This window comes from Clinocottus analis, unplaced genomic scaffold (assembly GCF_023055335.1).
Source record: "Clinocottus analis isolate CAN_PGR_092001 unplaced genomic scaffold, fCliAna1.0.p SCAF_24, whole genome shotgun sequence".
In the NCBI taxonomy this organism is placed as follows: Eukaryota; Metazoa; Chordata; class Actinopteri; order Perciformes; family Cottidae; genus Clinocottus; species Clinocottus analis.
In genome coordinates, this window is record NW_027175976.1 from 6345028 (window position 1) to 6371129 (window position 26102).

General features: G+C 43.9%; 5 protein-coding genes across 23 annotated transcripts in view; 3 read left to right on the top strand and 2 right to left on the bottom strand.

Moving 5' to 3' along the window:
- LOC137793862 (protein unc-80 homolog) overlaps positions 1-2365 on the top strand; it is a 37227-nt gene extending 34862 nt beyond the window's left edge. For all 16 annotated transcript variants that reach the window (XM_068590245.1, XM_068590249.1, XM_068590255.1 and 13 more), the window contains one exon: positions 53-2365. In XM_068590245.1, the coding sequence (XP_068446346.1) occupies positions 53-547 (495 nt within the window). In that variant the 3' untranslated portion in view covers positions 548-2365. The remainder of the gene's footprint in view (positions 1-52) is intronic.
- A 2197-nt stretch (positions 2366-4562) lies between these two features.
- Positions 4563-10701, bottom strand: LOC137794130 (insulin receptor substrate 2-B-like). Of its 2 annotated transcripts, XR_011078277.1 has the most exons (9): positions 10563-10701; positions 8998-9493; positions 8641-8890; positions 8136-8385; positions 7432-8053; positions 6684-7098; positions 5748-5845; positions 5091-5226; positions 4563-4640 (listed from the first exon to the last, which is right to left on the bottom strand). XR_011078277.1 is itself a non-coding variant. In XM_068590761.1 (6 exons), exons 1-6 carry the CDS (start codon positions 10585-10587, stop codon positions 6690-6692), a joined length of 2052 nt encoding a protein of 683 aa, XP_068446862.1. In that variant the 5' UTR covers positions 10588-10701; the 3' UTR covers positions 6373-6689. The 2 variants fall into 2 exon arrangements, 1 of the variants encoding a protein (XP_068446862.1); XM_068590761.1 differs by lacking the exons at positions 4563-4640; positions 5091-5226; positions 5748-5845 and having other exon boundaries at positions 6373-7098.
- Positions 10702-11558: 857 nt separating this feature from the next.
- cyp4f3 (cytochrome P450, family 4, subfamily F, polypeptide 3) lies at positions 11559-14426 on the top strand. Its single transcript, XM_068590680.1, has 13 exons — positions 11559-11762; positions 11998-12142; positions 12233-12286; positions 12385-12512; positions 12611-12732; positions 12807-12953; positions 13048-13159; positions 13232-13298; positions 13380-13509; positions 13577-13710; positions 13836-13900; positions 13977-14059; positions 14150-14426. Exons 1-13 carry the CDS (start codon positions 11559-11561, stop codon positions 14367-14369), a joined length of 1611 nt encoding a protein of 536 aa, XP_068446781.1. The 3' UTR covers positions 14370-14426.
- A 596-nt stretch (positions 14427-15022) lies between these two features.
- LOC137794036 (T-lymphocyte surface antigen Ly-9-like) lies at positions 15023-18082 on the top strand. The gene is made up of 11 exons (XM_068590581.1): positions 15023-15274; positions 16319-16471; positions 16569-16694; positions 16822-16982; positions 17063-17156; positions 17237-17335; positions 17418-17438; positions 17604-17624; positions 17719-17745; positions 17847-17903; positions 18043-18082. Exons 1-11 carry the CDS (start codon positions 15199-15201, stop codon positions 18060-18062), a joined length of 855 nt encoding a protein of 284 aa, XP_068446682.1. The 5' UTR covers positions 15023-15198; the 3' UTR covers positions 18063-18082.
- A 1793-nt stretch (positions 18083-19875) lies between these two features.
- On the bottom strand, positions 19876-26035 carry slc19a1 (solute carrier family 19 member 1). 3 transcript variants are annotated; one of them, XM_068590176.1, is made up of 7 exons: positions 25979-26035; positions 25252-25324; positions 24699-25096; positions 22972-23743; positions 22045-22237; positions 21798-21939; positions 19876-21239 (listed from the first exon to the last, which is right to left on the bottom strand). In XM_068590176.1, exons 3-7 carry the CDS (start codon positions 24993-24995, stop codon positions 21045-21047), a joined length of 1599 nt encoding a protein of 532 aa, XP_068446277.1. In that variant the 5' UTR covers positions 24996-25096; positions 25252-25324; positions 25979-26035; the 3' UTR covers positions 19876-21044. The 3 variants fall into 3 exon arrangements, with proteins under 3 accessions (XP_068446277.1, XP_068446278.1, XP_068446279.1); XM_068590177.1 differs by lacking the exon at positions 25979-26035 and adding an exon at positions 25627-25798; XM_068590178.1 differs by lacking the exon at positions 25979-26035 and adding an exon at positions 25627-25798 and having other exon boundaries at positions 24699-25324.
- Between the last annotated feature and the right edge of the window lie 67 nt (positions 26036-26102).

A 26102-nucleotide genomic window follows, 5' to 3' on the forward strand; every position in this document is an offset into this window, starting at 1 on the left:
ATCCAAAGTCCACTTCATTTGAGACAAAGTGTCTTCCCCCCCCCTCCCCCAGGTTCCTCCCATCATAAGCAGCAAGGAGAAGCGAGAGCAGTGGGGCCTCCGCAGCAGCCTCTCCCCTCCGCCCTCCATCTCCCGCCCCTCCACCCCGACGCCGCCGTCCCGGACCTGCTCCCCGCTGCGCCTCTCCCGAAACTGCTCCCCTCTCCCCTTGTCGCGCACCTGCTCTCCTCTCCCTCCCCCGCTCCCGGTGCTGGGCACGGCGCCGGCCCCCGGCCCCCCGCTGCCTCCGCCCCTGCCGCCGCCTCCGCCGCCGCCGCCGCCTCTCGTGCCTCCGCCGCCGCCTCCGGGGCCCTCCCGGATGCGGGAGAGCCCCGGGGACGAGGACACCACGGCGCTGCTGCCGCGCAGCGACACCCTGCTGCAGCTCAGCGAGGACGACGGCACGGAGAACCCCCTCCTCGCGCCGCTGCTGGCCCAGCCGTCCCCCCGCCGCCGGCCCCTGCCCCTCTCCCCGGTCGACCTGGACCTGGACGAGTCCCACGTCTGACAGGGCCGACGTGCGTACTGTGCGTTTTTTCTATCTGTAGCCCCGAAGCCAAATGCCGTTCGAATACCTGCAGGGTACGGATAACAGGGGAGGCTGCGCCGCGAACATTTCAGAAGCGACAAAGTACCGTGTGATGCGATCGACTGAGGGTCTGAAAGTGCGTAGTTTGAAAAGGAAGGGACGCACAGAAGAAGCGTGGCTTCTTCTGTCGCCCACACCGAGCCCCTCCCTCAAGGGCGTCTCTCCGCCACCGACTTGTTTTCTATCGTGAAAGCCATGTTTGTGTTTCCCCTGAAACGGAGCTGCTCTCTCCTCAGTGTGGTTTCGTTATGACACAAGTGTACGCTCCTAAAAGTACAACACCTCCCTCCCTCCCTCCTTCAGTACGTCTCTTTTTCCATCTTCTCAGTGTTGAATTTCACCTCATTGTCTGATCCTCGGGCTACGCTCTGCGGGTTGAATGTATATTTTTGCAGCGATCTACCTTATTGCTTGCCTCCATCATAATAGCAACGTGAAGTCATGCTGTATTTTTCAGATAAAAGGTTTATTTTGTAATTTTTATTTTAGATTAATACTCAATTATAAAAAGAAAATGGATATTTAACAAATGAACGCTGTAACTGTGGACTGTCTATATTGCGGAGAGCTATATAAGAGAAGTTATATCTTGTACAAAGTGTCGCCAGGGCTATAAAGGAGCAGAACTTGTACAGACAGTATATCTATAAGAGCTATATACAGGAAATATTCAATACAGTATAGGTATTCTAAACATTGTATGTGATAATATGTAAGAGATGAGAAATGCTTTGTTTCACTGTCCTCTATTGAGCATCGTTGTTTGAGCTCTCAGCATAATGTCAAACGTATATCCATTGACTGTTTCTGCAGTGTGTGTGTTGTGCCGCTCGGTGTCTGCGCAGAAGATTTTATTTGTGACCTTGTGTATCCACTCACGCTCATGTTTAGTGTGTGTGTGTGTGTGACCTTGTCTCACAGCCGCGGTGCCGTGACCTCGATGCTTGTTCCATGCCTTAACAGAGAAATATGTACGCGTCTGTCTGTTTCAATGCGTTTGTTGCGTCTGCGGTAAAAAAAAATTTAAAAAAATACCTCATACCTCCGAAATGTCCACTTTTAAGGAGATTGTGCAGTTCGTGGACATGTCGTGACAAAAGGTCGCAATATTGAATCATATCAGTATTTATTTTTGAAACACATTCTCGTGGGTGAAACGTGTTGACCCTGCTTTCGTCAAACGTCGTGATGATGCTGTTGAATCCCGTGAGACAGGATTACATATTCATGTGCCATAAGTCACGCCGTCAGTGGTCATTTGGGGACAAAGAGGTCGTGTACTGTTTTCTTATGCAGTGGAGAGTAGAGAGGAAGTAGTGCCGCCTCTGTGGCGGTGTCTTAATGCAGTTTATATCAAGTGTTTTCTTCATAAAAGCGCACATTACTCCCGTTTCCACCTAATGTAATACCCAAAATGTTTGACAGTACCACAAAGGGAACGTTGCTGTTGTGTATTCTTGTCCTGTCCTCTGTCGCTACGTCAACCTAAGAAATGATCTGTTTTATTTCTGCACAGTGCAAAACATATCTATCTCAAATCTCACACATTTCAAGTCTTTTACGAAGACGCATCAGTGTGTTTTTGTGTCAGAGGGCCATTAAACTGTTAAAACTAATTTCCCTTTAAATGTAATGTGTTCGGCAAATGATGTCTTCTATGTGCAAAGTTAGAATAAAGCTAAAGTATATCAGAATACTTCTCTGGAATATCTAAATAAATACATAATGTTTACAATGTTTTTCAGCTTGCTGTTCATTTCTAACTGTGCCGAGTGAAGTTTCTTCCTACACACAGTTTCTTCCCTCTGCAGGCCAATCGTGTTTGAAAAAAGAAAAGACTTCAAATCCCATAATGCACCTCCAGTGCAGGCTGCTGATTGCTTTAAGTGGCAGCAGCTGTGAATTGAAGGTCTCACAGCAAACATTTCAGCTGAGACAGAAGAGGAGTCAACTCGTGGAACAGACAAAGAAGCCTCTGGTAATGTAACTATTGATTTTGTTCATGGAAACTGTTTAAGGTTTATTTACATGTTTGTATAACTTTGTGCTTTTTTGTGTTTGAAGGTTTTCAACCTAAATGGACCAACCAGCCAACAATTAAGAAACAATAAAGTTGGAGCTTTGTTGGAAAGAGTTGTCCCGTGTGTCCTTTGGTCCAAATGTACCAGCCAGTCAAGTTGGCAAGAATTGACAAAAAATACATAGCAACTTGACACACACACACACACATATATACCTTATGTTATATTTATCTATGGATCACACTTTTTTGTACTTTTCCTTACTACTTTCTCATATTTTTGTACCCCCGTGTATCAAACTGACAGTCTGGTTTAGACAGTGTGTGGTTGGGTTGTTCAGAGTTTTATTTGAATGGTGTAAATGTAATGGATGAGTTGAGAACCAGGACTACAACCCAGTGTGAGACGAAAGCATCTCTGCTCTTATTTTCACGGAAACCCGGCTTTCAGACAGCGTTCCCGACTCTACGAGAGGCGGCGTCTGAGTCTACGTGAACAGGTGATGCTCGGACGTACAGGTGGTTGAAAGACACTGCTCCACTAGTGTTGAAGTGTAGACCTTTCTACTTGCAAAGGGGGTTCAGTGCAGTGTTTATACTGGCAGTTTACATCCCACCACAGCGGACTGCGCAACGGCATCGGGGCTGCTGCATGACGTCATCAGTAAAGAAGAGACTGGACACCAGGACGCTGTTTGCTGCTGCATGACGTCATCAGTAAAGAAGAGACTGGACACCAGGACGCTGTTTGCTGCTGCATGACGTCATCAGTAAATGCCGGCCATGTCGACCATCACAAGAGTCCTCCAGAAACACCATCAACACGGAAACTTTAGCACAAATTGCAATGTTGTAGCAATGCATAGTGTATAAAGATACAATGAGCAATACTATTGTTTTATCATATAGCAATACTATTTTATTATATTTGATCATAGCAATGCTATTATATTTTTGTGCATAACTGTTATCTTTTATATTTTGTGCCTAATTTTTTTCCTTGTAACTGTGTGTTAGGAGGACCGAGCAAAATAAGCTCTTCATTGTAAAGAATAAATGTCTTTTATCTGTGCATGTGACGGTAAAAACATCTTGAATGTAATAAAACTTTTTATATTCAAAAACCTGCTGGCAGTTATTATTGCGATCACAATAAAGATGATGGAAAAATAAAGTACATTTATGACGTACTCTCCATGAACACTTTAACTCATCTATCATGATAAATATTTTTCTACTAATGTGCAGAATCAGTTAATGATACAAAATCCAATCAACAAAATGATTTCTACAGATTAAGACTCCACAAGCCACCAGTGGTGGAAAAGGTTGTTACAACTTTTACAGAGATACAACTCGTAATACTACGGGGGAAATATAGAGGTACAACCTAAAGTAAAAATACATGACTACCACCAAAATGTACCATTTAAAGTACCAAAAGTAAAAGTACTCAAACTTCTTGGTCATGACCAAATATGACTAAAAAACAAAGGTTATGACTAAATATGACCAAAACACAGAGCTGAGGGTCAGAGCTGATAGTGTGATGAGATAGACAACTGTGTTGCAGGCTGGAGGTTGTGGGTTCAATTCTTATGCAGGTCAGTACTTTTGGGTCCAACACCCAAATGAAGAAGACAAATACGCGCAGAGAACATGTTGAAGTCCGCGGGAAGTGGTGGCGCAGTAACAAAGCTCCTGTTGGGTCAAGCGCATGGTCCCGGGTTCGCGCCTCAGATGTGAACCCCATCATGATCCGCGAAGGGAGTCAGAGGCATGAGCCTCCTCCCCGGTTTCCAGAGAAAGATACGGAGAGGGTTATGAGTTTTGATTGCTCGACCCATGAAAAAAAGATCAGAAAAAGCGACAAAAAACACTGCATCCTGGTCCCATCTTTTTATTACATACAATACATGTAGATTTACATGTGACATGTAGAGCAACATGTCACATGTAAATCTACATGTGGATTGGCCGCTTCCTCCGGGTCTGGAAAATAAAAAGAGAACAGATAGTTATTCACCAAGTTTTGAAATGACACATTGCAGTTGTACAACAATACAAATACTTGAAATTACATTTTACATCTAGACGACAGCAATATGAAGCAACTGGCTACATCTAGATGTATTAATACAGCAAAGATCAAGGATTAAAGCTTCCAGAAAACTATTATAAACAGAATAAGAAACCCGTCCTGTCACTATCTCTACGCTATAGCGCAGAGATTACAAAGCAGGACACACAATTTTACTGTTCCCTCTCATAAATATTTATTCTAGAGACTCACTGTAATCTGGATCTTTGTCTGAGTCTATATAGACACAGACAAAAACCCAGATTACAGTGAGTCTCTCTAGTGGCAAAGGAACATATATTTATGAGAGGAAACAGTAAAATTGTGGGGATGAAAAAAATAATCTGTACTTGAAAACTCACCGGTGAATTGGACCTCAGGAAACTCGGCCAGGTGTCCTCCTCCATAGAGCCTCTCTGCAGGTCCAGCAGCTCTTCAGACACGTTCTTCTGGTAGGACGGTCCTGCATCCACAATGCCACCAGAAGACCTGCATGACCTAAGACATCAAAAGAGGAGAGGAAGATGTAAACGATTGAGCAGCAAGGACTGAAATTCATTTGTATGCTGAAGAAACCCAAAAGTAGCTCTTGTCATTTTTCTAGACTGTTTGAAGTTAATATTGCACTGGAGACTAAACTCTGAGCTTTTATCTGTTAGGGATAGAAAAGCGCCATCTGAAGGAACAACAAGGCCACTCTGTCACGTTGTGATGCTGGACGTCCAGTCGCTACATCATATAAATCTCCTAATTTTGACTTTTTATCTCATAATTTCGACTTGTGTGGAGCAGTGTTTATAACTTGTGTGACAGCACTTTTGACGCATGGATCCTGTGACCATCATCGTTCTCTCCTTCAGCCATCAAGCATATTGTTTGATTTATTTATAGAGACATTAAATATCTGTGTTGTTGTACCAGAGGACAGTGAAGGCACCACTGAATTTAAAGTGGGTTTTGCTTTTGATATTTAACATTAAACACTACGCAGAAGATATAATAGAGAAAAAGTGTCCTGCCTTAGAGCTTCGGCACAGAGAAGACGTTCCTCTTCTTCTCAAAGCTGAAGACAGCATCGTTCCCACGGACGTGTAAACGCCAGTCAACTTGCAACCATCTACAAGACGAAACAGAAAATAAATCATCAGAATCTTGATTGGCACACATTTAAAATATACCCAACCATGTATTAAAGTGGCCTGATACATTTTATTTCTCAGTTTTTGCACACGAAAGTTCCTCTCTTCTGCTTTTTCATCATTAAAAATCAATTTGAAATATATTGTTTCCATGAATTAAAATGCAATTTATTCATCGTTAAAGTTAAACTCCAATATGAGCTACCTTCATTTATTATGTATATCTAATAAAAATAAATCATGAAGACTAAACTAAAACAGTTTTCACACAGAAAAGGAACAGAACGACATTAGTAATTTTAATACAAGCAGCTTCAATGTTTAAATAAATAAGTTTTCTAAATTCCACAATCTTTGCGTTTATTATTCTCCGTTGTCCTCCTGATTGCGCTCAAATCCCTCACCTTGGTCACCGGTTAATAAAGGGCTTAAGAAACATTTGCATTCATGGGACTTTATTCTTTTAATTCTTTCATATAACAGTAGAGCATCTTCAAGAGCTGTGTGGTTTCCACCAAAAACCAAGGCCGGATCTAATCCACACCAGGAAGACAACAAAAAGAAAATGGACAAAAAGGGCCAAACTGAACCCCAACACTACGTGCATTTACAGACGCTTGAATGTGTCAAAGACAACTTTATTTTTTCAAACATTTTCTCTATTTGATTTAACATGTTAAAGCCCCAGTTGACTGAATATTTCAACCAATTATTCTTTTATTAGTTTAACTTTTTGTGGCCTCTAACCTGCTGCACCAGAACAAATAAGTAGCTCCTGTTCAGATAATTGATCTCAACAAAACAATTCGTTCTTACAACAACTCAGTGTCTGTCCTCAGCTTGCAGGCAGGAAGGCAGACACGAAGACAGCCGGTATCGTCGGACAGGTTTGTCCGATGGCGCTCGGCGAGCCCGGCCTTTGCCAGAGTGTGGACCAGCCTGGACCGGCCTGGTATGGTCTGGTCCACTTTTGGTAACTGGAGTCATCGTGCCAGAGCGATCTCCACTCCTCGCGGGAGACGAAGAGGCCCTGGTCTGCGCTCCTCGTCTCTGCGTGGCCGACGTCGGCTCCTGCCTTGCGTCGTCCTGTGGTCGGCTGGAGCAGCTGATGCTCATCTGCGATTGGCCAGCTTCCGACTTTTGGAGTGAGGTCACCAGCCAGTGTGGCTGACTGTGCTCATTGGTCTGATGACGTGACGGGTGCAGAGGGGAGTAGCTGTCAGAGGTGGAGCTACAAAAAAAGAAAATACATTCAACATAATTCGTCAATTCTATGGCTGGCATGTATCCTTTCCATCAGTCTGTGTTGGAAAGAGTCTACTTTTGATATTTTCCTTTACAAATTAAGTTTTCCTGCATTTAGCGTGTGCACAAAACTCGCAATACTGCAGTCAGAGCTATAAAGACAGCTAGTTTTATATAATAATTAATTCGCGGTACGTTAACATGGGATTCTTAGTCTACTGATGGACTTTGCCATGAAACTGAATGTAATAAGACAAGTGCTGAGTTTGCATTGACTGGATTTGAGAGTGCAGCGCTTTCATCACCAAGGTAATCTTACCTGTTGAAGGATGTCTGAAAGGAAGAGGACGGTGAAGGGTAGATGTTGTGTTTATGTGGGCTTGCCATGGTCACATAGTCATCCTGAGGCAGTACAGGGGAACTGTGGCTTCTCGGTGGCGACATCATCATGTAAGCGGGACCCTGGTCCTCACCCGGCTCCCAGCTCTCCATCTCGCAGGCTGCAACACTGCAGTGCTGCCCTGTCGCCATGGCAGTTCTTCTGCAGTTGTTTTCCCTCCTTTTCTTCACTGGGAGGTGTTGGTCCATCTTCATTTCCATGTAGCTGCCGGTCTCAGACACGGAGCGCTGATGCGATGTGAGAGGGCTGACGTGCGAGGCGGAGCTCAGAGTGGATTCAGGCTCCGGTTTGGGTGGTTTGCGGCGCTCGAGGTAACATTTAGTTGGACTTTCAGGGTTTCTGAAGGGCAGGGCCAGACGAGAACCAGGCGGCCTCACATTCAGTTTGTCTCTGTATTTGGGTCTGCAGCGTTTTAAGGCCAGAAGGGTTTGAAGCGGACTGTGGTTGGAGGTCGGTGACCGGCTGAAGTCAGGGAGAGCTCGCAGGGCCCTCACTGTCTCACGAACCACCTCATGAACGTGCTGGGCGACTGCTGTGTTTCCTGCACAGAGCAGACAAGAAGCCACGGCCCCATGGTGAGGAACAAATGAGTGAAACTAGCACATCTTGTAGGTCGTAATTACCTTGCTCTCTTGCTTCCATCCAGATCTCTCCGGGACCATTCGGCGCCGACCTGCCGAGCTCCAGGTAGAACGAACCATCCAAGTGACCGAAGCGCCTCACGCTCAGCAACGGTATGGTAACCGAAGGCAAATTACTGCCCGCAGCCAATCTGACCAGGATAAGAGACGTAGCTGTGAGGCAGAGCCGGCTCTCACCAGCCAGCGACTTGGAGCAGCCCAGACCTATGGGCTTCACTGTGACGGGCCACACCTGAGACGACGGTGAAGGGAGCAGAGGCAAAGACAGACAGACATATTTATATCTAATAAAGAGCTGGGAGCACTTAAGTTACATCAAAAGGACTCAATTTGGTTTTGGTTACTTTGGATGTTTTAAAGAACATAATTGTTGGATTTCAGCGTATCACCAAAACGCCTTAGTGAACAAATTAGACGCTTTTATTTGATTATCTTTTTACATAAAATGTATAAAATGTCTACATTTGCAGAAAATATCTGGTCTGACCTCTTTGAAGAAAGCTGCGGAGGGCAGGGTGCAATACCCATCATCCTCTTCATCGAATCCTTCGCCATGCTCTTCATCCTTCCGCTCCTCCTCTATCAGTTTCTTAATGGCCAGATACCAGTCTTCTTGTTCCCACTGGTCCTCCACCACCAGCACCATGGTTTGATCATTGGCATACAGCACCACCGTGTGGCCTTTCCTAGAACTGCCACTCCGACTCACACCCAGACAGCATCTCAGGTAAATCACCCTGGGAAGAACAGAAATAGTACAATTTAATGTCAACAGTCAGCTGCAGCCGGCAGGGTTTATTGACTTTTAAAGCTTATTGATCTGGTTAAAGTTACTTGAACCTACCCTTGCTTGCATGAGCCAAACAGCGTAGCTTTACCAGCAGCCTTCTCCACTGAGCTGAACTTCTCCTGGTTCTTGTACCACTCGAGGCGGCTCGGCCCGGTGTGACTTCCAGCCCTCAGGACAAAATATCTTCGGTGATTCTGATCCAGCTTCCCCAGGTAACCTTGTTTCACCACGTCGCTCTGCGGCCCAGAAGAGGTCATGAGGGCGCCGGTCAGAGGGAGCATTATGTCGGCGGTCTGGCCAGTACAGCAGAGTTCCTCGTAGAAACGAGACGGAGGACTCGACTGCATCCCATCGTGACGGTGCGGAGAATCCTGCTCCACCTGACGATCAGCCATGCAGGCAGAGTGCAGAGGGGAATCAGCGAGGAGCCATATTTGGGTGGAGCTGCAGCTTGGGGATGGCAGAGGGGAGCTGGAAGCAGGTAGAAGTCTCTCCTGGTCGACACACCTGCTGTGTCCTTCTGCCATTTCATTCATTTCAAGCTGAACACCTAAAACATGCACACAGAGGAAGAAGAAGAATGACATCGAGATACATTTAAATCCTTCATTATCATTTGACAATAGTGTTTAAAATTGTTTTTCAGTGTACAAATAGTCATACATTTAAAAAAAATTACAAACACTAATGTCAAATTATATTGGAAAGTTATATATAAATAACTTATAGTAATAAATAAATAAAGAGCTTAAAAAGCAAACATTATACATGTAAAAGATTCAGGTGGCATTTAATGACGCTTTCAGAATTTCAGTAAAACTTCTCAGATGGGCAAGTGCAAGTGTGTGACTCATAATGTTCCCACTTTCCATGCTGTATTGAGGAATTTAAATGTCAACTGGATGAATCCGAAAATGTAATTATAAAAAGCCTTAACCAAGCCAACACAGAGTGATACAAGGTATTTTTCTTGTCTCTGGAAGCATTGGAACAAGTGTCTGTTTTTAACCACGAGCGGTTGTTTTTTTTAACTCATGATTATACCTGTGTCCTGGTATTGTAGAGAGTATTGTATTTTATATAGTGTTGTTGTTGTTGTGTTTGTTGCTATATGGACTCACGAGTGTGAAATATATATATATATATATATATATATATATATATATATATATATATATATATAGACGAGTAGTAGTAGTAGTAGTAGTAGTAGTAGTAGTAGTAGTGACGAGTAGTGACGAGACGGAAATACACTGTAAAATGAATGTATAGTGCAACAGAGACAGAAAAATATTTTGTAATGGTGTTTTAATCAAAAACGACAAGTATCACTCCTTCCATTTAATAAAACATGAGTATCTTCTAAATAAAAGGTCAAATTACTGCATGTTCCCATAAATACCTGGCATTAAGCAAAAATGTAACTAAAATAAAAACTCAAAAGTCAAAGAAATTAAAGTAAATGTTTTTCTGCAACCCTATGAACTGAATGAAGAGTAAACACGAGGACACAGGAAGCTACCAGCAGCTAATTGGAAACACGCTAATTAGCTAAGTTCGCTAAGTTAGCCGTCTGGAGTTTCCCCACAAATATGACAAAAATGTTGAATTAAACTCACCTGAAACGGTCTGAAGTGCAAACATTACAGCCGGCGCTTCATTTTAGGCTGTCGGTAGAAGTCCAACAACCATTTCTGAGCTTATTTTCCGGTAAAACTCCTGATTTACCCGGGAACCGTTTGTCTGCTCAGGTGCAGGGTCGCGCGTGTGTTCTCGCGGGAGCGCGCACAGCGTGACGCGAGAACTTGACCAACGAGACTTTTTGTGACAAAGTAGTTTACGGTATAAAAACAAGTTCATCAATAAAGATAAAAGCTGTAAAGTTTATAGTTTATGAACATTTAGAGACGTATATGTTTCAATTGGTCTGACATGTGCATGTTTCCTTAATTAACGTTCATCTTTACACACTTATGACTTTTGTTTTGTTATTAGCTGTGTTTTAAGTATTACAGACAGTTATAAACTTAAGTTCTAAAATGCAAGTAAAGAAAAGTTGGATAAATCACTTACAATCATTGGGTAGGAAATTAAAATGTATGTAACAAAAAATACCCTTGAGTGTTTGGGTGTCCCACTGGGTGAGTTTTTTCAACCCTTTCCCCACAAAACGGCTAACAGAAATGCCCCCCCGAACAAATGTAAATCACCAAATAGCAAGGCGCTACACCCATTTCGGCCTGTGTCTTTAAACAAACTAGACATTAGGGTTGTTAGACTTTTATTTCTTGGGGTGAAAGTCCCCAGGTGGTGTCAGTTTACTTTCATTCCCCTAAGGCCCCATCACAAAGGTGACAATAACCAACAAAAAGAAATAAATTCATAGGTGATTTAACAAAGTTAATGGATCTTATGTTCCATCAACAGGACGCAAAGCACTGGCTGTGACTTATGACATGGTTATTTTAACCAATAAAAGGAAGTCACACATAATGGTGACAGAGGTTGCGTCTGTTGAAATAATTGGGTGGAACGGTTTGGTTCCTGCACCTTTCAAAATCAGTAACGTCTCGCATGTGAACAGTCAGAGCCTCTGGATCTCACTCTGTCCCGGGATGTCTCTCCTCTGGGCCGTCCTCTCTTCGGTCCTCAGCTGGACGGGCCTCTGCTGGGTCCTGGTCGCGCTCGCCGCGGGAGCGGGAACCGTGGTTGCAGTTTGGACGGCGAGGCTTTTGCTGCGACACGCCTGGTACACGACCAAGCTGTCCTGCTTCAGCAAGCCACATGCCAACTCCTGGCTGCTCGGCCACCTGGGCCAGGTAGGAGACACACACACACACACATACACACACACATATACACACACACACACATACCTGGTGTCATAAATGTCACTTTAATCAGGGATTCATTTCCCAATCGCCTCATCCGTTAATGTCGTTATTGTAACGCTTGGATGTTGAAACGATGCGTCAGGAACTCTAACCATCAGCGTGATGCAGTGTTGCAAGTTATTACAAAATGTCCTCTTTGTGGATCATTTCCCTGCCAAAGATGCAGAGTTCAGAGGAAGGTCTCCTGCAGGTGGATGACCTGGTGCGGATGTACAAGCACTCCTGCAGCTGGTTCCTCGGCCCTTTCTATCACCTGGTCCGACTCTTCCACCCTGACTACGTCAGGCCTCTGCTTATGGCACCTGGTAGTGTATATTTTCTAAAACCAACTCTTTGAATGTGTAATCTGAGCCATCAATGCAACATTTCCACACATTGTTCTTGTCTCCCTCCAGCCAGCATTACAATGAAAGATGAGCTCATTTATGGTCATCTGCGTCCGTGGCTCGGTGAGTCAATACGCTCTGATGAAAGTGTTGTGAAAGACTTTTTTTTAATTTACTGTCCATTCTGCATCTCTAAATCTTCCTTCCTCTTAACATCCCAGGCCAGAGCCTGTTGCTGAGCAACGGGGCTGAATGGGCTCGCAGCAGACGGCTGCTGACTCCGGCTTTTCATTTCGACATCCTGAAGGACTACACGGCCAAGTTCAACACCTCCACCGACACCATGCACGTAAGACACGCAAACATACCCGCCGTCATCCACAACATCCCTGTGAGATGTGTACATATATGCATAAGTCTCCGTCGCATCTTTCCGACGTCTCTCAGGATAAGTGGCTCCACTTGGTCGCAAAAGGCACGACTACTCTGGAGATGTTCGACCACGTCACTCTGATGACGCTGGACAGTTTACTGAAATGTGCCTTCAGCTACAAAAGCGACTGTCAGAGGTGAGGACGTGCACATTTTTCTTCAAAAGTATCCCGGTGTACATTCGATTCTTATGTTAGTTTTCTCTTTTCAGGTCAAGCAGTGAGTACGTGTCCGCCATAGTGGAGCTGAGTGACCTGATAATAGATCGTCGGCAGAAGATTTGGCACCACTGGGATTGGATTTACTGGAAAACGGAGCAGGGGAAGCGGTTCAGGAAGGCCCTCAGCATCGTGCACAGGTGTGACCGTCTGAGCTTTTATGGAGCAGTGCTGCGCAGATAACATCGTAGTATTCTACAGTATTTATACTATTCTATATTTGCGTGTCTGCAGGTTTACCAGGGAGGTGGTCCAGAAGCGTCGCGCTCTGATCAGCCAGCAGACAAAGACAGATTCAGCACCACCGAGAAGGAAAGATTTTGTGGACATCATACTGCTGGCGAAGGTAGTAGAGAAGAACTATGAGAGATGGATACAGTTATGTAAAAGACTGCGGCGTAATACTGAATAATTGCAGGATGAAGATGGACGAGGCCTCACGGATGAGGAGATACAGGCGGAGGCCAACACCTTCATGTTTGCAGGTGAGACAGTTTAAAACCAAATGAGTCACAAAAACACAAGTTGTCATCCACTACAAGTGTTCTTCTTTTTTCACCTCGCAGGTCACGACACGACGGCCAGTGCGATCAGCTGGACGCTGTATAATTTAGCACGCCACGAGCACTGTCAGGAGAAATGCAGGCAGGAGGTGATGGATCTGATGGAAGAACGAGACCATCATGCAATTGAGTGGTAAGAAAACCCACACATGCGATCTCAATGAGCATCGGCAGTACTTTCCTAATGTCTTTATTCGAAGGGAGGATCTGTCCAGCCTTCCCTTCACCACCATGTGCATTAGAGAGTCTCTCCGGCTGCACGCTCCTGTGCAGGCAGTCACCAGGATGTACACCCAGGACATGGCACTGCCAGGGCATCGGACCGTACCAAAGGGTGAGAGGGGGGGAGACTCTCTCGGCTCTCTTAAAAAGTTTATCAAATAGATTTTAGACATTACATTCTGCTTGTGAGTGAAATGTGTTGTCAAAAAGTTGCTTCTTTCTGTGATTCCTCCCAAGGGGCCATCTGCTTGGTCAGTATTTACGGTACACACCACAACCCTGCTGTTTGGACAAACCCTCATGTAAGACATGGAAAAAAAACAGTTCCTAAGTTTCTGTTTACTTACGTTTTTTTGAGTTTGATTTGTTCTCTTTCAGGAGTTTAATCCCTTACGTTTTGGCCCCGAGCAAACAGCGGAACGGCTGTCTCACGCCTACATCCCCTTCTCCTCGGGCCCCAGGTACTGAGTCCTCTTGCTGCAAGGTTATTATAGGATCTGACATAATAAGGAGTACGTTGTTCAGATATGAACTTGCATGTGTTCACACAGGAATTGCATCGGGCAGAGGTTCGCCCTGGCACAGCTTCGAGTCGTCGTGGCGTTGACCCTGCTCAGGTTTCGCCTGACCCCGGGGGTGAACCCTGAACTCGGGACCAGGTCTGCGGGAGTCCGCCGTCTCCCTCAACTCGTCCTGCGTGCAGAGGGAGGCTTGTGGCTGCAGCTCGAGCCTCTGATCCCGCACAACCCGGAGGAGTTGCAGGATGAATGACACCTGACAAAAACACATCTTCAGCCCTGTCCTTTATGTGTCTCTGTGACATTTGTTCGGCTTCATGACGCTTTTATTATCACTTTTCAATTGATTTTATGTAATTTGCATGTCTTATAATAAATATTTATTTTAATGACCTGATTATTAAGTGTTGAACAAATAAAATTCACTCTTCCTTTGTGGTTATTTCCCTTTGAAAAACAAACACCTCCTATTTCTTGTTTACTGATTTATAAAATCCTAAACTCTACACAGGCAGAAAACAAGTGATCATCAAAACACATATTTAAATAAAGCAATATCTGTGTTTTTAATTTAAAAAGCCAGGTCAAACTCGGGACAATATGTCATGCGCTACCTTTAAAAAAGAAAGAAAACATTTGTGAGCAGGGTAAATTTTTTTATAAATAATTGCAAGTGATTTATTAACGGGTTAGTAACGGTAGTACAATATCCCTCTGGATGAATCATGCATGTGTTGCAGCCCTGTTGTTCATCAGATTACATACTGATGTTGTAAATAAAGTTTAGTTTCTGCTGCAGTAACATCTTCTGGCCACTGGGTGGCGGTAAAATTCCGTTTCTGATTGTGATTTTAAACTAAAACTACTTTTATAAAGTGCATGCCCCGGTAGAGGCGGAGACACCGGGAACCGGAGGCGGTGGTTTTCCTTTTTTTAACTTTCACTTTGAGCTTCTTCCTGCACGTGCAGCTCGCCGTGCTAACTTCAACCAGCACACTTCCTCCCCCCCCCCCCGGTTAAACAACGCTGTGTGCATCTGAACAGACGCAGCTTGTTGACGGCCCAACCGACGGAGGAGCGAGATGTGTGCGCGCGACGCGCCCGTGGCTTGGGCCGCATGGTCGTGCGTCGTGCTGGCTGTCGCGTCCGCAGCCTCCGGTAAGGCGGTTACGTTACGTCACTGCTCGCTGCCACCTTTGGGAGAGAAGTGCCGTTTTGTGGGTTGTAAAAGGTTGCGCGCGTGCGCGTAGTTGTGTCGCACTATCGTGTGTTACCGGACAGATCCACGGCCCCACCCAGTGTGGACCAGCTGGTATTTATTAGGACCGCACGAGGGCTGAGATTAGATCGATAATAGATCCTAATAGAGTTTAATGCACCAAAGAACAATCTGTGTGATGGAGGACAGAGTAGAAAACAGTAGATAGTTATACAGTTGTCCATGCAAGGATTGGGGTAATCTAGTAAATTGTAATAGAATTAAGATGTGTAGTATGGAAAAATAACAGTATGTATAGAACAGTTATGACTACAAGAGTTTAGAGCAGAAGTGAGTAGAAATATAAGTTAAAAGAACATTAGAATAGAGTGAGAATAAAGTGGAAATATGACAGAAGTACATTAGAATAAAGCATAAGTGAGTAGAACTATTACAGTTAGAAGTACATTAGAATGGAGTGAGAATAAAGTATAAATACAACAGTTAGAAGTACATTAGAATAGAGCAGAAGTAAGTATAAATATAACAGATAGAAGTACATTAGAATAGAGCAGAAGTAAGTATAAATATAACAGATAGAAGTACATTAGAATAGAGAAGAAGTAAGTATAAATATAACAGATAGAAGTACATTAGAATAGAGCAGAAGTAAGTATAAATATAACAGATAGAAGTACATTAGAATAGAGCAGAAGTAAGTATAAATATAACAGATAGAAGTACATTAGAATAGAGAAGAAGTAAGTATAAATATAACAGATAGAAGTACATTAGAATAGAGAAGAAGTAAGTATAAATATAACAGATAGAAGTACATTAGAATAGAGCAGAAGTGAGTAGAACTATAACAGTTCAAAGTACATTAGAAAAGAGTGAGAATACAGTGGAAATATGACAGTCACAATGTCATAAAACAGAGAAAAAACAACGATTCTCAAGGAGCTGGAAGCAGAGAATGTGCTGAGCTACTGTTTGTCCTTCAGAGATTATCGTCTACAAGATGGTGGGCGATGACGTCGTCTTCAACACGACCGGCGCCTCCGCGGCCGGCCCCGGCACCGTCGTCTGGAAGCACAATCACAGCCTCGCCATGGAATTCGATGGGACGGATATCGAATCCTATCGTCAGTTCAGCGGTGAGGGCTGTGCGACCGCACGTGTGTTTTCGATCGATGGAAACCCTGAACGCTACCTGGAGGTTTAACCGTCTCCGTGTCTGCGTTTGTTCCAAAGAGCGCGGGACCCTGGACCGGACAAGCGGGGAGATGAAGCTCACGGGGCTGACTCGAAGCGACAGCGGACTGTACACGTCAGACATCGAAGGGGTCACGACCCCAGACTTCCGTCTCATTGTCATCCGTGAGTGGAACGCAAAGCACAGAGTTCCTGTTCATCGGTGTGGGAGGGTGTGTTTCTGATTCGATCTGGCAAATTAGACGAAGAAACTGAAAGTGCGACGTTCTCCGATGGCTTCTTTCCCCGACAGCTCCCGTCCCGAGACCCACTGTCGGCACTTCCTGCGACGAGGAGCGCGCCAGCTGCACTTTGACCTGTGACGGGGACACCGCGGACGCCGGCCCGGTCACCCACAGGTGGAGGCGGGACGACGAGTGGACGACTGGATCTCAGGCGCTCGTCATTACGAAGGTAGCCACCACGCTCACGGTCGGCTGGCCTCTCGGAGTTTAACACGCACGCTAATAACGCGCGCACGTACGTCCATTCAGGAAGACAGTTCGGGCGTCGGCGAGTTCAGCTGCCTGCTGGAGAATCCGGTCAGCCGGATGAGCAGCGAACCCGTCACCAACCCGTTCTCCACAAGTGGGTTCTTACCACGTCTTCAAAATGATGTGCTATCACGCTGTCATAAGTCTCACCGCGCGATGCTGTTTCCCTTTTAGCTCCCGGAGGGAAGCTGAACGTGTCCATGGGGGTCACGGTCTTCATCGCTCTGCTGGGCGCCGTGCTGCTGCTCGTCGGCGTCCACAGATGTAAAGCAGGTGAGAACTGCGATTCAGAAGCTGCTACGCGTGCTTTTCTGTGCTTTTTGAGTTTTAATCGTTCTTGTTTTATTTCCTCTAGGGATGTGGTTCTTCCAAAAAAGTAAGAGATCCTTTAAAGCCATTGCAAGTTTGACACGAAATACGAAGAGGAGTTATAGTTGTCCCTTCCTCTCTGGGGCATCATGGGAAATGTAGGATATACATTTTACAGTGTTGTAAACACTGACGCTTTGACATAATATCTCCTGTAATTGTCTCCTTGCAGCCTCCATGCCGTGGGAACCAAGTTAGTAAATTATAAATTATGAATCACGTACATGTACCTTTTTACTGACATGGTGGCTTACATAATATTAACGTCTTGACTCCCTCCATCACAGACTTCTGGAGGAAGAACGAGCGGCCGCGTGAGTTTCAGTCTGTTTTCTCCATTTCTTTGTATATTTTTTGCCTAATGTTTTATTACAATGAAAAGATTAACGTCCATGTGTTTATATCATAAATACAGCGAGAGATGCTGCTGAATGTAACGGCACATCTGCTCAAGAGAGGGCGCAATCCGACGGTAAGAGAGATATTATTATAGTAAATTACTATGTATATAATATATATATATATATATATATATATATATACAATATATATATATATATATATATATATATATATATATTGCCGTGTGTAACTGCTTTTGTCCTTTGCAGAGGAAACACCATTGTCATAGGCAGCAAAGTGACGCAGAGTGTCGGGTGTCAAACACGTCGACCCACAGTGAAGAAATCCGTTTAAGAAAAGTGTCTCGTGCTCCAAAATAGAAGAAATAGTCGAGAGACATTCTTTTTTTTTTGTATTTCCATGCCCAAATGTTAGATATAATCGTAATATTATAGTGGACTTATTTTATTTTGTATATGTTACTTTTAAAAAGTATTGAAAAATCAGAGCAATCCACTGTTTTCCGAAAGGAACATAACGTTCTTATATCGAAAATACTGTTGGTTTGAAACAGTGCATGAGTTTATCCAGCTGCTACATTAACTCCAGGGATCTATTATGTTACACTACAAAAGGGAAATATGAAATCAAATCAAAAAAGGGGCAGAAACAAACACAAAGCCCATAAGGTTTGTTTCTAGGTTTTATTAGAGGCTCAGGAGGGGCCCTCAACGTTTAGACAATACCAGGAAGTGCCTCTCTTTCCTGGAGCGGAGAGCACACCTGACCACGGCTGGTACCTCCAGCTCATGGGACGGGCAGGTCTGGTGGATCCATGCTGCCGTGGGGAGGAACTGGGATGAAAAAGGGACGCCTTTGTGTGTTTTGGGTCAACAAAGCAAGGCATTGTACTGCACCGAGTCCTCCGCAGCAGCTGCTGTGAGACTTGTGAACAAAATATGTTCAGATTTGGTTTTTTTTAAAGACGGTATCCATCAGCTATTTTTCCGATTGGGTTTCTTTTCCTGTGTTCATTAACTTCCTGTATCTCACTCGGTCGTCGACATCTTTGGTTTTATTTTAATGTGTGTTCTGCTTTGCATTTTGAAGGGCTGACTTGTTTGTGTGAATGCGCTGGGTGTGTGTTTAAAATGGTGAACAGGTGTGTTTTTAAACTTTCTTCTTAGCTTTTTAGTCTTAGTTTTGTAACTTCTGGTAGTATAAAATACTTTGCACTCCAACACACTGAACGTATTAGCATCAGTAAAGAAAGTACCACTTATTGAAGATCCAATCAGTCTTTGTAATTTACTATGTTTTTTTTTAACAACGCAGCACTATTTAATGACGTGGCACTGACATTATTTGAATGCGTTATTCCTCCCGTTAGCGTGGTATTTATTGTGGTTTGAAGTGTTTCAGATACAAAGAATGTATGTATAAATAAAGTGTTTTTTTATGGCATGTAGTTAATAAAAGCAATGAATATCAACCCTTTTTTTTCTTATCAATTCATGTCTTTAGTCTTTTAAAAACTGCAAAATAAATAACTAGAACCACTAGAGGGCAGCATGTCGACACATTGAAACCAGGCATGATGAGCCCTGTGTTGGGTTTCTGTTATACAACATGTATTTACATTCTTTACAACTCTTTTGCAATAAAAAGCCAATATTGCGGTGCAAGTCACGGTGATTGGTCATGTGATGAATCGTTGCTTACTCAGAGGTCAAGAACGCGGAGCGTCCAGCAGCAAACGCCTCGATTCACTTCTCACTTAATCTGATTTCCTGGGATTAGATCTGGAGATACACGCAGGTTAACGCCGAGCGGGAGGGAAATGGGTCGTGAACGCGAAGGTTTTTCATCACATCACGTGTTCAGCTGAATAAACAGCTGACTGACCGAAAAACAAGCGCAGAGAGATCAAATCGAGGGCTCTTCATGCTGCGAGCAGCTGATTAAACATTGACTACGAGTCCCTCAGACGCAGAACTACGAACATGGAAGCTCCTCTGGTGCTGGAGAGAAAGTTGTTTAAATAGTTTATCAACAAAGTTCAGAATCAAGGAAAAGATGAATTGTAAAAAATGATCGAGAGGTTTTTCATCCACCAAACTCATTTTATTTGTGAATACAAAAGGAATTAATGTCAGCTTTTGTCTTTTTACAGCATTCAGACAGATTCACAGTTACATCTCTGCAATCAGAAATATATCTATACATTATGAATGTAAAAAACGTCAGCCACTACAGTGTCTACTGTAAAAGAACATGCATTATTGAACAGATGCTTTTTAAGGATGCAAATGGACATTATTTCATAACTACTCAATGTTTGCACTTTAGTTCCTGTTGCATGAAGTAACAGTGCATTCCTATGTTTATCTAATTAAAGATCCTATTAGAAACTCGTGGGCTTCTAGTCTTCCTGGTAATGATGAAGAGGAGAAAATAGAATTAGCAACAATGCTACCGACATTGTTTTTCATCCTGCTAGGCTGCATCTTCCTCCAAATCAACACCAAAGAGAAATATCACGTTTAATAAACAAAATTCAGTGATGTGTATGAGGACCATGTGTATGTAAATCATTTGTATGTGGTGTCTCTGCAGCTTGTTTCCATGTGTCAAATAATGAATAACTCAGTGTTCGGATGCTGCAGCTTCTACATTAAAGAGCATGCAGCGGCCATGATATAATGATAAAAATAAAATAATCACATTCTCTAACACACTGCGTACAATCTGCAGTTTCCAGCTTCACATAAACGGATCACTTCCATGAGATTAAGAATGTGATGTGAAATTTGATGATTAATACAGAAAGGATTGCAGCTCATACTGATATAGTTGCTTTCATTAAATGGCACTTAGACATAATCACTGAAACGGCCCAATAGTAGCGTGAATTACAACAAAATAAAAGTGTCTAATCAAACCTGAAAAGGCTGTTTTAATAAAGTACCACGTTGTGCTCACATAGTAATCAGGAAACTGAATCACAACTAAAAAAAATCCTTTTTTCCTGTACAAAATACAAAAAAGGCCCCATTACATGAATGGTCCCTCTCTCTGTGAATGAAAGCGTAATACCACTTAGTGCTTTTTGTTGAAGAAAAACAATCGGAAGAATATTCTTCTCTCTGAGTAAATGTGCAGCAGCTTGAGGCACTTCTGATAAGTCTAAGACTCCTCCATCGATGCCATCGAGTCCAAGAGCTCGAGATGAGACACCGACAGGAAGCAGGAGCTTCCTGCTGCCTCGTCGTTACGCTTTGGCACTTTTGCCGTTGGACAGAGGCTCCGATTCTGCAGCCACGGGGCTGAGCTCTGTGGACGCCGCCGGCTCGCTGGCCCCGCCCCCTCCTGCACGCTGCTTCCTGTAGTGACGCACGATGACCACGGCAGCGCAGACGAGGTAGACGACGGTGAGAATGATGAAGTAAATGAAGTACACCAGGAACTGAGAGGAGAAAAGAAAGAGAGAACTCTTAAAATGTGATCGAAATCATAAAAAGGAGGATGACAAAAGTTTTGGCACATGACAAACCTTCACTTTGTCGGATTATAAATATTATTTAATGGAATTAAAAAGTCCCTTCTTGCAAAACAGAGACTTACATTTGGTTTCTCTACATCTAAAATGTTTGTTTTTAATCACCTCCTCTATTATCTACTCTCCATTTTACTAAAATATACATTTTAAATAAGAAACAATACTGGAAAAAAAACAGAAACAAACTGAGACAATTTTGTTAAAGGATATTAAACATGTGTTTCGTTTCACTTGCTTTTCAGTTTCTGTTGTGCAAATGAAAAATCCAACTAAAATTAACATAACTTCCCATTAAAAATGTCTGTATTCCGGCATTTACTGTAGTGAAACACACAGATTGTTCTTTGTTACATCGCTTTAACAAGTTGGAAAACTGCTGTCAAGAAAAGTCTGTTGAACTTTCATTTCAATGCCAAAGCTCTATGAGCCGAGCAGCTACCGTTACGTAATAAACGGCCGTTCTACCTGAGATTGCACGTTCAACGCCAAGCCTCTCTTGTCGGAGAATATCAGGATGATGATGCTCTTCAGTATGGTCCCCAAAAAGGTGTTGATGCCAAACACTAAGGCGCACAGCTCCTTGGTGAGCGACGAGGCGATCTGGAAACTGCGCAGACGATGCAACGATCACCAGAGAGCGTAACGCTGCACCTTCAGACTCCCTTTTTCATTTTTAACAGAGGATGTAGTTTCGTATCGAGGTTACACTCACGTGGCAATCGGCACCAGAAACTGGTAGAAGCCTCTGAAGAGGACGTAGGACATGTAGCAGATCCAGATGTTGTCCGTGGTGCCCATGAGCAGCAGCAGGCCCGCCTGCACCGCCGTGATGACGCCGATGACCAGCTCGGACCAGACGTTCCAGCGGATTTTCGCGTAGCCGGCGACGAAGGAAGTCAGTGCACCTGCAGGAAGACGCACGAGGATCAGAAGTCTGTTCATCTGCTTCGAAAGCAGCAGCAGAGAGGTGGCTGAAAGCAGACACTTAATCACCGCTGTCATTCATATTACTCTTTTAATATTGTCACTTTATTAACCTATTCATTTTGATGTAAACATATTGTCTTTGAAGAGTTACGTTTTACAATTACAATAAAAAGTGGGAGATCAATGACTCTAAACAGTCTTTTTGATATTTTTTGGTGCTTAAAATTAAAATTTGCCAGACTCTTTAGTTTGATGACTGAAATAATAATTAGAACTAAATGTGGATCTGGTGTTTTAAATACTGTATGCAGCTTCAAAACCCACCACTAAAATATAATCAAATTCATTTAGAGATAAACTCATTTTAAACTTAATCAGGCTCCTTTAATCTACACAGGATTTATTTTTAATAAAGCCTTTATCTGTCTCCCACATCATCGGACTTCGAGCCTCATAAACCTTGTGGCATTAACCACTTTGTTGATTGTAGTTTTCAGAGCAACTGTGCAAGATATGAAAAACCTAAAACTGATATTTTGTTGCACAGATGAGTTGTCCCCATTATTTGCACCTAAATTTAGACGCCAAGATTGCATGCCAGCGTGAACAAAAGCACCAAGCACTATGAAACAGAATCCTAACAGCTTTATGAGCACAAAGCAACACATTTTCCTCTAAAAAACTAACTATTGTAGCTCCAGAAATGTCTCACTCAGCAGGGTAGAAGCTGCCTCCACTCCTCCGTTGTAAACGTTCTTGTTCTCAGTGACCGGATGGACTTTGTTCCACAGGATGTGAACGTAGAACAGCACCAGGTAGTACCCTGTGGAGTTGAACACCCACCAGAGGGACCAGAGCCTCAGGTTGGGCATCCTCACCACATGTCTCACCTCCAGCAGCATCTGCACAAAGACAGAGTCCCTCCAGCGTGACGCGGAGCACGCTGCCGGGGCCGGGGCGCTCTCTTTCGGGTTCATTTTGTCCAATTCTGACTCGGCGGCTAACTCGGCTGCTTGCTCGTTATTCCGCGTCCGGTTGAAGAACAGAGAGCGTTTCGGCCAGGGCAGGCACATGGACAGCGTCAGCCCGAAGCTGACGAAACCCAAAGATATGGCGTTGAGCGTGTAGAAGCTGACTTCGCCGAAGGTAATGAACAGCTGGCCCAGCACCGAGCTGGTGAACACCCCCATGAGGACCGCGGAGCGCGAGTACCCGGCCACGCGCTGGTAGAGGGCCGGGCTGACCAGGGAGAAGATGTAGGAGGAGTAGGCCACGCGGCAGGCCATGGTGATGCCGTAGAAGAACTCCATGAACTGCATCTCCAGGAGGCTGGAGCCCAGCAGCAGGATGAGCCAGATGACCACCTGGCTGACGCCCTGGATGATCAGGACCGGCTTGTAGCGCAGGATGTCCGTCAGCAGGAAGGCCGGCACCAGCACCGCCATGTAGGAGTACGACAGCACCGGAGTGATCTCATTGGTCACCTGGAAAGAGACAATTTGGTCAATTGAGAAATCAGGGAGGCCGCAAATTGAAATTAAAGACTAATATGACTTATTGATATTTTTGTCTTACACTTGTATAGTGTAGGGCTGCAATTCATGATTGTTTCTTTAATCTGCAGAATATTTTCTTAAGTAAATTGAATAAAATGACACTTTTTCTTTCACAATTTCCCATAACCCAAAGATATCTCATTAAATAAACGAATTAATAAATAAACAAACAATGTATGAATCAAGAATTGAGTCTGCAGATAAAATGTATAGTTGGACCTGATCAAATTGATGCAATATTTAATGTATGTAACAGTGTCATAACAGTTGCCAAACTTCTCGTGCAAATTAAACCAAAATCCTAAGTATGTGCTTGTTTGGTCCTTTGTTGTCCTGCAAAATACTCATAACTAACTTGAAGTCGCAATAGTGGGACTGGAACACAACTGACCCTCTGCCAGACATAGAAATGTTTGTCATTCAGGTCTAGTTTTTCCGCAGGCAGACAAATAATTAACATAATAACCTCTCTGAATGACAGTTTGACAGCTAAGTAAGCCACCCTCGGGACGAACTCATGTTTAAACTAAGGAGAAATGACCTAAAGCTACAGATGCAAGTCTTTAGATGATTCCCTAGCCAGTCTTCACAAACCTCTTACACTGACCCAGTTTGGAGGAATGTGAACTTTGACCACTGTAAGATGGATCAGCAGACTCCCCACAGACATTCATTCCACTGTATAACCAGGACTCCACTGCATGTGGAAATAACTTCTTACAGGTTAACTTTGAGTCTTCTGGGCAGCCCATTGTTGGAGCGGTTGCAACTCTGCAAAACAGCTTTCTTCCTGGGGCTTTTCTTTGTCATTAATTACACATGAGGATGCACCATATAAAGAGACATACAGAATAAACTCCTCCAGTCTGATGACGTCACTAACCTGTTCCCTGGTGAAGTTCTTCTCTGTACTGAGTAGATACGGTGTGATGAAGGGCTCACCGGGCTTTATCGACGCCATAAACCCGTAGAAACACAAGAATATTACGGCCCCCTTCCACTTTCTGGGCTCCGGCGCTTCGCCCTGGGGACCTGCTGAAGGAGCCGGGCCCTCGGACGCCGAGACAGCCGTCTCCACGTCTCCATCTCCATGTCCTCCGTCGTCGTCAGATGCAGGTGCCTTCTGGTCCATCTCCCCCTCTGATCTGTCCCCACTTCGTGCCGTGTAATCTGCCACCATAGTGCGTCAGCGGGACCCCTCTGTGATGCGGACTGTGACTTTTCTGCTGTGTCAAATCACCACCGGGGATTCGTTTTGATGTGAAAAAGCTGCCCGACGTCCTGCTTGAAACGAGGGGAAGAAAATAACGTAAAAAAAAAAACCTAACTGGGTTTCAATCCAGGATACCGAGACGGTGTTGATGAACTTAACAAGGTGATGGCCCGGTAGTTAAAATGCTACATGTTGCTGTTGGCATGTAGGGGAAAATGTTGACCTTTGCTCCGTTCCATATTGTGCAGGCTATGACAGCAGGCTATCCAGCAGCTGAGTCCGGCGTCATTGTTCACCTGAAAAGACAATGTTGTCAGTTAGTCAGACTGTTTTGACACCGTGCAGACAGCTGACATGAGAGTCTAGCTGGTTAAACTCAAAAATAGCTGCAATTATCAACACATTTTTTGCAATAAATCTATTTTTATTGATGTCTAAAATATGAGAAATTGAGATAAACGCTCATCACAAGTTTACAGAACGGGTTCCACATAATCCACATCCTGTTTAAGTAGTGGTGATGTCTCATGAATCACATGCAAGTGAAACACACAGTGGGTCTGAGGTACGTTTCTAGATATTTAGGGTCAATACAAACCAGTTACACAATCCATTCACAGGGTAAAGAGCGAACGTGCCAGTGTCTCCGTGGCGGCTAGCAGTAATGTGCTGCACCTGGTCGGGTTGTTGTGTCACAGAAACCCGTCACAGCAGTTTTACGACACGTGAACGACGTTATAGCGAAGCTAGCAGGCTTGCTAACATTAAATACGATTTAAAAAAAACGCACTCGTGTTGCTTTTGTTGGCACAGAAATTCATGACACACTGTTTAAAGCAAAAAGCTGACAGCCCGCGTCTCGTGCTTCCTATTAAGAAAGCACTAATTCACAATATCTATATCATTTTTAGGGTACACGAAAATAAATTGACGTTAAGCGCATAACTTACCTCGTGAAAGTGCGTGTCTGCAGAGCGTAGCTCACTTACTACCCCGCTCTTCTCTCGCCGCACTGACTTCTGGGAAATGAAGTTCAGCAGTTCCACCGCTGCGTCAACGCTGGTAAAACCAACT

Bases quoted from the DNA above. Each gene is read 5' to 3' on its own strand.
- LOC137794130 (XM_068590761.1), bottom strand. From the start codon at position 10,587: ATGTTTGCACTTCAGACCGTTTCAG. The intron at 9,494-10,562 runs GTGAGTTTAATT...TGCATGTTTTAG, and splicing joins TGCACTTCAGACCGTTTCAG to GTGTTCAGCTTGAAATGAAT. The intron at 8,386-8,640 runs GTCAGACCAGAT...CCGTCGTCTCAG, and splicing joins CCGCAGCTTTCTTCAAAGAG to GTGTGGCCCGTCACAGTGAA.
- cyp4f3 (XM_068590680.1), top strand. From the start codon at position 11,559: ATGTCTCTCCTCTGGGCCGTCCTCTCTTCGGTCCTCAGCTGGACGGGC. The intron at 12,513-12,610 runs GTAAGACACGCA...GACGTCTCTCAG, and splicing joins CCTCCACCGACACCATGCAC to GATAAGTGGCTCCACTTGGT. The intron at 12,954-13,047 runs GTGTGACCGTCT...GCGTGTCTGCAG, and splicing joins GCCCTCAGCATCGTGCACAG to GTTTACCAGGGAGGTGGTCC.
- LOC137794036 (XM_068590581.1), top strand. From the start codon at position 15,199: ATGTGTGCGCGCGACGCGCCCGTGGCTTGGGCCGCATGGTCGTGCGTC. The intron at 17,336-17,417 runs GTGAGAACTGCG...TATTTCCTCTAG, and splicing joins CGTCCACAGATGTAAAGCAG to GGATGTGGTTCTTCCAAAAA. The intron at 17,904-18,042 runs GTAAGAGAGATA...TGTCCTTTGCAG, and splicing joins AGAGAGGGCGCAATCCGACG to AGGAAACACCATTGTCATAG.
- slc19a1 (XM_068590176.1), bottom strand. From the start codon at position 24,995: ATGGTGGCAGATTACACGGCACGAAGTGGGGACAGATCAGAGGGGGAG. The intron at 23,744-24,698 runs GTTAGTGACGTC...GTCTCTTTCCAG, and splicing joins AGAACTTCACCAGGGAACAG to GTGACCAATGAGATCACTCC. The intron at 22,238-22,971 runs GTGAGACATTTC...GTCTTCCTGCAG, and splicing joins GGCAGCTTCTACCCTGCTGA to GTGCACTGACTTCCTTCGTC.